Here is a 13,509-nt window from a genome sequence, read left to right on the forward strand (position 1 = left end):
GTCATTTATTTACCTTTCAAAGAAATCATAGGATTTTAGAAGTCATCTGAGATCCAGTCATCTCCTAGGGCAGGAATGCTTTCTTTAGCAGTCTTGACAGGTAATCATGAAGCATTTGTGCACAAGAAGGAAGGAAACTAACATTACCGAGTGCCTATTATGTACAAATTTATTTGCAAAGGGCCAAATTTCTTTTCTCACAGTAATACATTTAGCCACATTTATCAAATAAATAGATCTCTTCAGCATAATTGCTTTGAATTATACCTTATTTTAAAAATTTATACACAGTATAATTTACCCTTTTTAATGTACAGTTCAAGTTCTGACAAATACCTATGGTTGTAATTACCACCAAAAACAAGATAGAGAACAGTTCCAAGCATAATTTCCTTTTAAATGTCAATTAATCAACAAGCATTTATTGACTGCTGACGTGTCCAGTAGTTACTGGTCAGTCTTTGCAGATAGCAGGAAGAGTGTGAAAAGGTAGGAGAAGTAAAAGATATGATGCCACTCTCCAAGGAACTTCCACAGTCTAAACTGCAGGGCACAGTTGCACACACACAAACCAAGCACAAATAAGCAATCTACTAGGTAATAATCTGCATGACATGTAGGTTCTGGTATTGATACTGCCATCACGTGACCTTGAATAAGCCATTTATTATTATTATTTCTTATCTGGGACTTTCTTTCCTCATTCATAACTGGAAGGGGTTGTCCTAGACAATCTCTTAGGTCTCTCCTAATTGTAAGCACATGTGAATCAGGTAGTGAGGGTTCAGAGTGATGGTGGAAGGTTGGAAAGTTGAGAACAGCTTTATGGCATTGAGGCAGTCCATGGGTTGGCCCCTCAGGGTTTAGTGAATGAAGTAATTAGTGAGGGATGCAGCATGCAGCTGAAAGATATGACCTGTCAAAGGACTGTGAAGGGAGCAAATGAATGGATGTTGGTCCAGTGGAGTGAAGAAGAACTGCAAGGTGTCATCCTGGAAGACAGTGTTGAGCCCAAGCTTTGAACTGTTTGAGAGCCAGGGAGAGACATGAGGATTAGGAAGCTTGGTTGTCTACTAAGTAAAGAGGAGTGACACCTTGATGACAGGGATCCACAGCAATCTCTTACTGACAACCTACCATGAACATGCCCTCTAGATGCCAGGAATGCAGCAGTACAAAACCTGCCCTTTCAGTTATTTACTGCTGCATAACAAATCACCCCAAAATTTAGTGACTTAAAATAACAACCATTTTATTTGCTCATAATTCTGTGGGTCAGCAATTTGAGCTAGAATCAGCTGAGTGGTTCTTCTGCTAGTCTTTCCGAGAGTTCCTCATGAAGTTGGTCATCTGGCAATACGACTAGGGTTGAGTATTTAAGATGGCGTCACTCACATGTCTGATGGTTGGCTGCTGACTGGCCTCTCAATATCATCTCTCTTCTTCCAGCAGACTAGCTGGGGTTTCTTCACATGGTTGCTTCAGCGTTCTCAGGGAGAAGAGGAAAGCTACAAGACTTCTTGAGACCTAGGCTCAGAAGTCACCCAGTTACTCATGCTGCATTTATTGGCCAAAGCGAGTTACAAGAACAGCTCAGATTCAAGGAGTAGAGAAATAGACTCCACCTCCTGATGGAAGAAGCTGCAAAGTCACACTGTAAAGTGGTGTATATACAGAAATGAAAAGACTTGGTGGCCATTAAGCACTCTATCACACCATTCCATTTGGGAAAATGAGTGTTAAATACATAGTCCTGTGGGCCTTGAGAGATGGAAGGAACCACTGAGGTGAAAAAAATGAGCTTTTGAGTGGATCCTGAGAAATGTGCAGATAGAACAAACAGAGGAATGTGGAGAACTTCAGGCAGAGGCAGTACAGACAGAGTGGCAGGACGACTCATGGTATGTTTAGACTCTAGTGAATGCACACTTGGGTGGAGTGGGTAGAGAAGAGGATTTAAGACATAAGCGGTAAGGATGGTGGGAAAGGTTATGCTTGGGTGTGGGGGACTTTACCTGCTAGGCTCTCAGGAGTACAGGCATACCTACTATGCAGTGAGCAGCCAGGAGTACATGGTGGCTTAGTGGCAGGAGTGGGTATGGTGGTGTAGCGAAGACACCTTTAAGAGCCTGCATCTTTATGAACAGCAGTTTGGAAGGAAGTTGAGTTTGACCTGGAGCGGCACAGAGATCATGGCAAGAAATCAGCCTAGAGACAGTTTCCCTAAAGGCAAGTGCCTACATGGATTCTCCTCAAGGGGCTAAAGGGCATAATTGGAGTTTTAAAGGTAGGCTTATTTAGAAGTATAAAAAAATGTTTATCCTGGATTGAATTACCCTAGAGAGCTAAATTTAGGTTCATAACACACACAAACATACCCTCCTCTCTCCTGTATAAGATTCGACTTTCATGTGAGACAAGTAGGATACAACTGTTTACAGTCAAAGTTTTGTTTGTATTTGAAAAGAAAAAATCCTAGTGCTCTTTAGCATTGTAAGTGGGCAAGGAATCATGGATGAGGCCAGAAACCATGATGCAGCCAGGGAAAAGCTGCCTGCAGTTTTGACTGTAATCTAAACTACAGAGCCATGCTCTGCCCAGGCAGGCTGTATAGCCACACTTTTCACAGTGGCAGCATAGGAAAACACCAGTTTTCTTTTGACAGTCTGCAAAATGTATATTTCTTTTCCAAACTACTGCTTTCCACAGGATTTATGTGACCATTAGAACACGTTATGTGTAATTTTTTAAAATACAAAATGAGAAGTGATGTTTGGTTTGTTAATTAAACAGCAGGCAGCAAATAGATAACCAACAAGGACCTACTGTATAGCTCAGGGAACTATACTCAATATTTTGTAATAACCTATAAGGGAAAATAATCTGAAAAAGAATACACACACACACACAGACACACGTATCTGAATCACTTTGCTGTATACCTAAAACTAACAAAATTGTAAGTCAACTATACTTCAATAAAAAATAAAAAACCAGCAGGCAACAATTCTGTTTCAGGTATTTGTGAGAGACAGAACGTAGAGAATTTGAAGCTCTACTATCACTATGGGAGGGGCAGTCTAGTTGTAAAGCTTCAGGTCATGTGTATACGAAATAAGTCACAGAGTAAGGAAGTATGGCATTAGGTGCCAAAGTGAATAAAAAAGACAGGACTTAAAATGAGAGAATATGGCGCAGAGGATAACATCCAAGTGTGTGGGTTTTGGGGAAATGGAGAATCTCCCAAGCTAGAATTTCCAAGAATTTGGAATTGGCCCAGGCAGGATTGATTGGCAGGAAGAAGAGGACAGGATGATCCAGCTGTGAGGAAAGGCTCCAGGTAAACTTGAGTGTTGGATTGTTGGTGGTATTGGGGGAGGGGAGCCAGTGAGGAAACAGTTCAGAGATGACTTCCCAGTCTGTGTGCTTAAGATTTCTGTTAAACCTAGTTGCCCTGAAATCCCAGGTGAAGAACTGTCCTCAGTTGATGGATTGTGTCATGGGAAAACATTACAAAACAACTGAAACTAATAGACAGGAAAAGAAAGGATATTTAGGTTCCTCTTTACACATACAGGGCTTTATCCACTGTCTAGTAGGTGAATGGGTGGCCCTTTGTGCATACATCACAGGATAGGGAAAAGTTCTCCAAGGGAAAACACATCTCCTCTGCCCTTGGTGCTTGCTCAGACTGAGCCAGACCATAGCATGCAGCAGTTATGCAAGAAAGGGACCTCCACTGCATTTTCTAATGACATAGTATTCTAGGGAGATATCTGAGTGGGCATGCTGTTTTTGTCAATTCTCTCCTCAATGTGCCCCTCAAAACTGGGGAGGTTTCCTGTAAAAAGATGTGTTTTCTTTTAGGATCTGAGAAATTATAGATGGTTCATATCATGGGGGTTCCAATAAATCATGCCTCATCAGTGTCCTCAACAGTTAGCTTTTTAAAAAAGTATAAAAATAGCATTTAGTGATTATCCGAATTACTTATTTTGTGGGGAGGTACTCAGGTTTACACACCTGAGGACTGTCTACACATAGGCCTGGTATATAGCAACCACTCGAGTGTTAGTTCATTCTGAGCTACTTTTTGCAGCTTCTTTATGAAGTATAGCAATGCACTAAATTTTTGGTGAACGTGATTCTTTAATGTTGGGAGGACAAGTAAACCCATCAAAACGGGGCATCTGGTCCAACCTTTGGATATTATATAGAACTCCCATACATCTAAATGTTCCTAAGGACAACTGAGGACAACATTTAAAATTTCGCCAATGGACACCATGCTTTGAAGGCTTGCCTACGAAACACACCACACCTATGGATTATTATTATTTTTTAATTACTTATCTCCATGATATCATTTTATTTTATTCTATTTTTTTAAACATCACTAGAGTATAATTGCTTTCCAATGGTGTGCCAGTTTCTGCTTTATAACAAAGTGAATCAGTTATGCATATACATATGTCCCCATATCTTTTCCCTCATGCGTCTCCCTCCCTCCCACCCTCCCTATTCCACCCCTCTAGGTGGTAACAAAGCACCGAGCTGCTCTCCTTATGCTATGCGGCTGCTTCCCACTAGCTATATATTTTACATTTCATAGTGTATATATGTCCATGCCACTCTCTTACTTTGTCACAGCTTACCCTTCCCCCACCCCGTATCCTCAAGTCCAGTCTCTAGAAGGACTGAGTCTTTATTCCCGTCTTGCCCCTAGGTTCTTCATGACCATTTTTTTAAGAGTCCATATATATGTGTTAGCATACAGTATTTGTTTTTCTCTTTCTGATTTACATCACTCTGTATGACAGACTCTAGGTCCACCCACCTCACTACAAATAATTCAATTTCGTTTCTTTTTATGGCTCAGTAATATTCCATTGTACACATGTGCCACATCTTCTTTAACCATTCATCTGTCGATGGACACAGGTTGCTTCCATGTCCTGGCTATTGTAAACAGAGCAGCAATGAACATTTTGGTACATGACCCTTTTTAAATTATGGTTTTCTCAGGGTATATGCCCAGTAGTGGGATTGCTGGGTCGTACGGTAGTTCTAATTTTAGTTTTTTAAGGAACCTCCATACTGTTCTCCATAGTGGCTGTATCAATTTACATCCCCACCAACAGGGCAAGAGGGTTCCCTTTTCTCCACACCCTCTCCAGCATTTATTGTTTCTAGATTTTTTGATGATGGCCATTCTGACTGGTGTGAGATGATACCTCGTTGTACTTCTGATTTGCATTTCTCTAATGATTAGTGATGTTGAGCATCCTTTCATGTGTTTGTTGGCAATCTGTATATCTTCTTCGGAGAAACGTCTATTTAGGTGTTCTGCCCATTTTTCGATTGCGTTGTTTGTTTTTTTGATATGGAGCGGCATGAGCTGCTTGTAAATTTTGGAGATTAATCCTTCGTCAGCTGCTTCATTTGCAAATATTTTCTCCCATTCTGAGGGTTGTCTTTTGGTCTTGTTTATGGTTTCCTTTGCTGTGCAAAAGCTTTGAAGTTTCATTAGGTCCCATTTGTTTACTTTTGTTTTTATATCCATTTCTCTAGGAGGTGGATCAAAAAGGATCTTGCTGTGATTTGTGGCATAGAGTGTTCTGCCTATGTTTTCCTCTAAGAGTTTGATAGTTTCTGGTCTTACATTTAGGTCTTTAATCCATTTTGAGTTTATTTTTGTGTATGGTGTTAAAAAGTGTTCTAATTTCATTCCTTTACATGTAGCTGTCCAGTTTTCCCAGCACCACTTATTGAAGAGGCGGGCTTTTCTCCACTGTATATTCTTGCCTCCTTTATCAAAGATAAGGGGACAATATGTGCATGGGTTTATCTCTGAGCTTTCTATCCTGTTCCACTGATTTATATTTCTGTTTTTGTGCCAGTACCATACTGTCTTGATTACTGTAGCTTTGTAGTATAATCTGAAGTCATGGAGCCTGATTCCTCCAGCTCCGTTTTTCGTTCTCAAGGTTGCTTTGGCAATTTGGAGTCTTTTGTGTTTCCATACAAATTGTGAAATTTTTTGTTCTAGTTCAGTGAAAAATGCCAGTGGTAGTTTGATAGGGATTGCATTGAATGTGTAGATTGCTTTGGGTAGTAGAGTCATTTTCACAATGTTGATTCTTCCAATCCAAGAACATAGTATATCTCTCCATCTATTTGTATCATCTTTTATTTCTTTCAACAGTGTCTTACAATTTTCTGCATACAGGTCTTGGTCTCCTTAGGTAGGTTTATTATGAGATATTTTATTCTTTTTCTTGCAATGGTAAATCGGAGTGTTTTCTTAATTTCCCTTTCAGATTTTTCAATATTAGTGTATAGGAATGCAAGAGATTTCTGTGCATTAATTTTGTAACCTGCTACTTTACCAAATTCATTGATTAGCTCTAGTAGTTTTCTGGTAGCATCTTTAGGATTCTCTATGTATAGTATCATGTCATCTGCAAACAGTGACACCTTTACTTCTTCTTTTCCGATTTGGATTCCTTTTATTTCTTTTTCTTCTCTGATTGCTGTGGCTAAAACTTCCAAAACTATGTTGAGTAAGAGTGGTGAGAGTGGGCAACCCTGTCTTGTTCCTGATCTTAGTGGAAATGGTTTCAGTTTTTCACCATTGAGGATGATGTTGGGGCTGTGGATTTATCATATATTGCCTTTATTATGTTGAGGAAAGCTCCCTCTATGCCTACTTTCTGGAGGGTTTTTATCATAAATCGGTGTTGAATTTTGTTGAAAGCTGTCTCTGAATCTATTGAGATGGTCATATGGTTTTTCTCCTTCAATTTGTTAATATGGTGTATCACACTGATTGATTTGCATATGTTGAAGAATCTTAGCATTCCTGGGATAAACCCCACTTGACGATGATGTATGATCCTTTTAATGTGCTGCTGGATTCTGTTTGCTAGTATTTTGTTGAGGATTTTTGCATCTCTGTTCATCAGTGATATTGGCCTGTAGTTTTCTTTCTTTGTGACATCTTTGTCTGGTTTTGGCATCAGGGTGATGGTGCCCTCGTAGAATGAGTTTGGGAGTGTTCCTCCCTCTGCTATATTTTGGAAGAGTTTGAGAAGAACAGGTATTAGCTCTTCTCTAAATGTCTGATAGAATTCGCCTATGAAGCCATCTGGTCCTGGGCTTTTGTTTGTTGGAAGATTTTTAATCACAGTTTCAATTTCAGTGCTTGTGACTGGTCTGTTCATATTTTCTATTTCTTCCTGCTTCAGTCTCGGAAGGTTGTGCATTTCTAAGAATTTGTCCATTTCTTCCAGGTTGTCCATTGTATTGGCATATAGTTGCTTGTAGTAATCTCTCATGATCCCATGTATTTCTGAAGTGTCAGTGGTTACTTCTTTTTCATTACTAATTCTACTGATTTGAGTCTTCTCCCTTTTTCTCTTGATGAGTCTGGCTAATGGTTTATCCATTTTCTTTATCTTCTCAAAGAACCAGCTTTTAGTCTTATTGAACTTTGCTATCGTTTCCTTAATTTCTTTTTCACTTATTTCTGATCTGATCTTTATGATTAATTTCCTTCTGCTAACTTTGGGGTTTTTTTGTTCTTCTTTCTCTAATTGCTTTAGGTGTCAGGTTAGGTTGTTTATTTGAGATGTTCCTTGTTTCTTAAGGTAGGACTGTATTGCTATAAACTTCCCTCTTAGAACTGCTTTTACTGCATTCCATAGGTTTTGGGTTGTGTTTTCATTATCATTTGTTTCTGGTATTTTTTGATTTTCTCTTTGATTTCTTCAGTGATCTCTTGGTTATTAAGTATTGTTTAGCCCCCACGTGTTTGTATTTTTAACAGATTTTTTCCTGTAATTATATCTAGTCTCACAGCGTTGTGGTCGGAAAAGATACTTGACATGATTTCAATTTTCTTAAATTTACCAAGGCTTGGTTTGTGACCCAAGATATGATCTATCCTGGACAATGTTCCATGAGCACTTGAGAAGAATGTGTATTCTGCTGTTTTTGGATGGAATGTCCTACAAATATCAATTAAGTCCATCCTGTTTAATGTATAATTTAAAGCTTGTGTTTCCTTATTTATTTTCATTTTGGATGATCTGTCCACTGGTGAAAGTGGGGTGTTAAAGTCCCCTACTATGAATGTGTTACTATCCATTTCCCCTTTTATGGCTGTTAGCATTTGCCTTATGTAGTGAGGTGCTCCTATGTTGGGTGCATAAATATTTTCAATTTTTATATATTCTTGGATTGATCTCTTGATCATTATGTAGTGTACTTCTCTGTCTCTTGTAATAGTCTTTGTTTTAAAGTCTATTTTGTCTGATGAGAATTGCTACTCCCGCTTTCTTTTGATTTCCATTTGCATGGAATATCTTTTTCCATCCCCTCACTTTCAGTCTGTATGTGTCCCTAGGTCTGAGGTGGGTGTCTTGTAGACAGCATATATATGGGTCTTGTTTTTGTATCCATTTAGCCAGTCTATGGCTCTTGGTTGGAGCATTTAAACCATTTACATTTAAGATAATTATTGATATGTATGTTCCTATTACCATTTTCTTAACTGTTTTGGGTTTGTTTTTGTAGGTCTTTTCCTTCTCTTGTGTTTCCTGCTTAGAGAGCTTCCTTTAGCATTTGTTGTAAAGCTGTTTGGTAGTGCTGAATTCTCTTAGCTTTTGCTTGTCTGTAAAGGTTTTAATTTCTACGTCAAATCTGAATGAGATCCATGCTGGGTAGAGTAAACTTGGTTGTAGGTTTTTCTCCTTCATCACTTTAAATATGTCCTGCCACGCCCTTCTGGCTTGCAGAGTTTCTGCTGAAAGATCAGCTGTTAACCTTATGGGGATTCTCTTGTGTGTTATTTGTTGTTTATCCCTTGCTGTTTTTAGTATTTTTTATTTTATTTGTATTTAATTTTTGATAGTTTGATTAATATGTGCCTTGGTGTGTTTCTCCTTGGATTTATCCCGTATGGGACTCTCTGCGTTTCCCGGACTTGACTGTTTCCTTTCCCATATTAGGGAAGTTTTCAACTATAATCTCTTCAAATTTTTTCTCAGTCCCTTTCTTTTTCTCTTCTTCTTCTGGGACCCCTATAATTCGAATGCTGGTGCATTTAATGTTGTCCCAGAGGTCTCTGAGACTGTTCTCAATTCTTTTCATTCCTTTCTCTGTATTCTGCTCTGCAGTAGTTATTTCCACTATTTTATCTTCCAGGTCACTTATTCATTCTTCTGCCTCAGTTGTTCTGCTACTGATCCCTTCTAGAGAATTTTTAATTTCATTTATTGTGCTGTTCATCACTGTTTGTTTGCTCTTTAGCTCTTCTAGGTCCTTGTTAAACGTTTCTTCTATTTTCTCCATTCTATTTTCAAGATTTTGGATCATCTTTACTATCATTAATCTGAATTCTTTTTCAGGTAGACTGCCTATTTCCTCTTCATTTGTTTGGTCTGGTGGGTTTTTACCTTGCTCCTTCATCTGCTGTGTGTTTCTCTGCCTTCTCATTTTGTTTAACTTACTGTGTTTCGGGTCTCCTTTTCACAGACTGCAGTTTGTAGTTCCCTTTGTTTTTGGTGTCTGGCCCCAGTGGCTAAGGTTGGTTCAGTGGGTTGTGTAGGCTTCCTGGTGGAGGGGACTAGTGCCTGTGTTCTGGTGGATGAGGCCGGACCTTGTCTTTCTGATGGGCAGGTCCACGTCTGGTGGTGTGTTTTGGGGTGTCTGTGGCCTTATTATGATTTTAGGCAGCCTCTCTGCTAATGGATGCGGATGTGTTCCTGTCCTGCTAGTTGTTTCTCATAGGGTGTCCAACACTGTAGTTTGCTGGTTGTTGAACGGAGCTGGGTCTTGGCATGGAGATGGAGATATCTGGGAGATTTTCACTGTTTGATATTACATGGAGCTGGGAGGTCTCTTGTGGACCAGTGTCCTGAACTTGGCTCTCCCACCTCAGAGGCACAGCCCTGACACCTGGCTGGAACACCAAGAGCTTGTCATCCATATGGCTCAGAATAAAAGGGAGAAAAAAAAGAGAAAAAGAAAGAAGATGATAAAATAAAATAAAATAAAGTAAAATAAAATAAAAAATAATTATTAAAAAAAATTTAAGTAATAAAAAAGAAAGAAAGAAGAGAGCAACCAAACCAAAAAGCAAATCAGCCAATGATAACAAATGCTAACAACTATACTTAAACAAACAAACAAAAAAACGGACACACAGAACCCCAGGACAAATGGTAAAAGCAAAACTATACAGACAAAATCACACACAGAAGCATACACATACACACTCATAAAAGGAGAAAAAAGGGGAAAAAAATATATCGTTGCTCTCAAAGTCCACCTTCTCAATTTGGGATGATTCGTTGTCTATTCAGGTATTCAACAGATGCAGGATACATCACGTTGATTATGGAGATTTAATCCACTGCTCCTGAGGCTGCTGGGAGAGATTTCCCTTTCTGTTCTTTGTTCGCACAGCTCCTGGGGTTCAGCTTTGGATTTGGACCCGCCTCTGTGTGCAGGTCGCCTGGGGGCGTGTGTTCTTTGCTCAGACAGGACGGGGTTAAAGGAGCAGCTGATTCGGGGGCTCTGGCTCACTCAGGCCGGGCGGAGGGAGGGGTACAGAATGCGGGGCAAGCCTGCGGCGGCAGAGGCCAGCATGACGTTGTAACAGCCTGAGGCATGCCGTGCGTTCTCCCGGGGAGGTTGTCCCTGGATCACGGGACCCTGGCAGTGGCAGGCTGCACAAGCTCCCAGGAGGGGAGGTGTGGATAGTGACCTGTACTTGCACACAGGCTTCTTGGTGGCTGCAGCAGCAGCCTTAGCATCTCATGCCCATCTCTGGGGTGCGCACTGATAACCGCAGCTCGCGCCCTTCTCTGGAGCTCGTTTAGGCGGTGCTCTGAATCCCCTCTCCTCGAGCACCCCGAAACAATGGTCTCTTGCCTCTTAGGCAGGTCCAGACTTTTTCCTGGACTCCCTCCTGGCTAGCTGTGGCACACTAGCCCCCTTCAGGCTGTGTTCACACAGCCAACCCCAGTCTTCTCCCTGGGATCCGACCTCCAAAGCCAGAGCCTCAGCTCCCAGCAGACAAGCCTTTTGGGCTGCTGAGTGCTGGTCGGCACCTATCCTCTGTGCGGGAATCTCTCCCCTTTGCCCTCCACACCCCTGTTGCTGTGCTCTGCTCCGTGGCTCCGAAGCTTCCCCCCTCCGCCATCCGCAGTCTCCGCCCAAGAAGGGGCTTCCTAGTGTGTGGAAACCTTTCCTCCTTCACAGCTCCCTCCCACTGGTGCAGGTCCCGTCCCTATTCTTTTGTCTGTTTTTTCTTTTTTCTTTTGCCCTACCCAGGTACGTGGGAGTTTCTTGTCTTTGGGGCAGTGTGAGGTCTTCTGCCAGCGTTCAGTAGGTGTTCTGTAGGAGTTGTTCCCCACGTAGATGTATTTCTGATGTATTTGTGGGGAGGAAGGTGATCTCCACATCTTACTCTTCCGCCATCTTGAAGCTCCCTCCTATGGATTATTTAATTTCTCCATTTTAATTGACTAAAGGCGAATGTCTCTGACAAGAAAACGTTTTATTAAACATGAGATAAGTATAATAATATATTTAATATACCAGACATTGATCAGCATTTTATTCTTTTTTTAAATATTTATTTATTTGGCTGTGCCAGGTCTTAGTTGTGGCATGCAGGATCTTTGTTGCAGCATGCAGGATCTTTTGTTGAGGCATGTGGGGTCTTTTTTTAGTTGCAGCATGTGGGATCTTTTTTCAGTTGTGGCATGCAGGCTCTGAGTTGTGGCACGTGGAATCTAGTTCCCTGACCAGGGATCACAGCCAGGCCCCCTGCATTGGGAATGTAGAGTCTTAACCACTGGACCACCAGGGAAGTCCTGATCAGCATTTTATTCTTAATATGCCATCAATATAGGACTTCCCGGGTGGCACAGTGGTTAAGAATCCACCTGCCAATTCAGGGGACATGGGTTTGATCCCTGGTCCAGGAAGATCCCACATGCCGCAGAGCAACTAAGTCCATGCGCTGCAACTACTGAGCCTGCACTCTAGAGCCCGCGTGCCCCAACTACTGAGCCCATGTGCTGCGACTACTGAAGCTTGCATGCCTAGAGCCCATGCTCCGCAACAAGAGAAGCCATCACAATAAGAAGCCTGCACACCCCAACGAAGAGTAGCCCTCGCTTGACACAACTAGAGAAAGCCCACATGCAGCAACTAAGACCCAACGCAGACAAACATAAATAAATTTTTAAAATATGCCATTAATCCCACACAATAATCCCAGTGGTTGATATTGTTAACTTCATTTTACAAATATGGAAACTGTGGCACAAAGAGGTTAAACTCACTCAAGGTTGCATAGCTAGTAAGAAGCAAAAGCAAGATTTAAACAATTTGGGTCTTTGTTACTCTATCCATTTCTAGCATTCAGACTCTAGCTAACTAGTTTTACCATGAATGGCAGTGTAATTCTAGCAATCTCACTCTCAGGTATTTACCCTAGAGAAATGCAAATTTACGTGCACACAAACACTTGCACATGAATTTTTACAGCAGCCCTACTTTTAATCACCCAAAACTGGAAACAACCAAAATGTGGTTTCATATAATAGACTACTACTCTGTAATAAAAAGGAACAAACTATTTGATACACACAACTTGGATGAATCTCAAAAGCATTATGCTGAGTGAAAAAAAAACTCAAAATATTACATATAGTCTGACTCCATTTATGTGACATCAAAGTGACAAAACTATAGTGTGATAGAGCACAGATCAGTGGCTGCCAGCAGTTGGGGTGAGAACATAGTATGACTGAAAGAGGTAGCGCAAAGGAGTTTCCTAGGGTGGTGGAACTGTTTTGTACTTTGACTGTGGTAGTGGTTACACTGATCTATACGTGTCAAAATCCACTGAAATATACACACCCCAGAAAAGTCAATTATACTATGATAATTAAAGAAAAAGGCAACAGGTCGTCATCTTTTCAGTCAGTACGAATTTCTGTATTTCTTATTTACTCAAAATAAACTTTTACAGTTCTGTCACCAACACTAGGTTTTCAGGTTTAAAAACTAGAAGAGTTACATTATAATGTGAAGCAAAGAATCATTATTAGGCCACACATCCAACCTGAATGATGACAGTTACCCCTAATAAACATTCCTTAAAAGTTAAATGAATTTGGGTGCTTATTCCCTTAAATATAAAAATATTTCACGGGACTTCCCTGGCGGTTCAGTTGTTAAGACTCTGCGCTTCCACAGCAGGGGGCATGGATTTGATCCCTGGTCGGGGAACTAAGATCCCACATGCTGTGTGGCACGACCAAAAATTAAAAAAAAATATTTGTAAGTATTTCAGTAAACTTATTAGATGATACATTTGATATAGCAATTTGCACAGTAAAACAAAAGTAAGTAGTCAAAATTAACTTTGGGAAGGAGAATGTGACGGAATGAGAGTGTCATAAGGATGTCAATGGACAACCATGGCTC

The 13,509-nt window shown here is 40.6% G+C and overlaps 1 protein-coding gene across 12 annotated transcripts in view; it reads right to left on the reverse strand.

Annotated features, from left to right (window-relative positions):
* JADE3 (jade family PHD finger 3) overlaps window positions 1–13,509 on the reverse strand; it is a 150,087-nt gene that overhangs the window by 124,132 nt on the left and 12,446 nt on the right. For 3 of the 12 annotated variants that reach the window (XM_089904975.1, XM_089904974.1, XM_089904978.1), the window contains one exon: window positions 14–11,550. The exons of 4 other annotated variants lie outside the window; for them this stretch is intronic. In XM_089904975.1, coding sequence (XP_089761101.1) covers window positions 14–29 — 16 coding nt within the window. In that variant the 5' untranslated portion in view covers window positions 30–11,550. The remainder of the gene's footprint in view (window positions 1–13; window positions 11,551–13,509) is intronic. 5 more of the 12 variants (XM_022556340.2, XM_022556344.2, XM_089904976.1 and 2 more) reach the window with 4 other exon arrangements.

The sequence above is a fragment of the Delphinapterus leucas genome, chromosome X (genome assembly GCF_059928025.1).
Source record: "Delphinapterus leucas isolate spDelLeu-1000000601 "Yukka" chromosome X, BTC_Dleu_Yukka2, whole genome shotgun sequence".
In the NCBI taxonomy this organism is placed as follows: domain Eukaryota; kingdom Metazoa; phylum Chordata; class Mammalia; order Artiodactyla; family Monodontidae; genus Delphinapterus; species Delphinapterus leucas.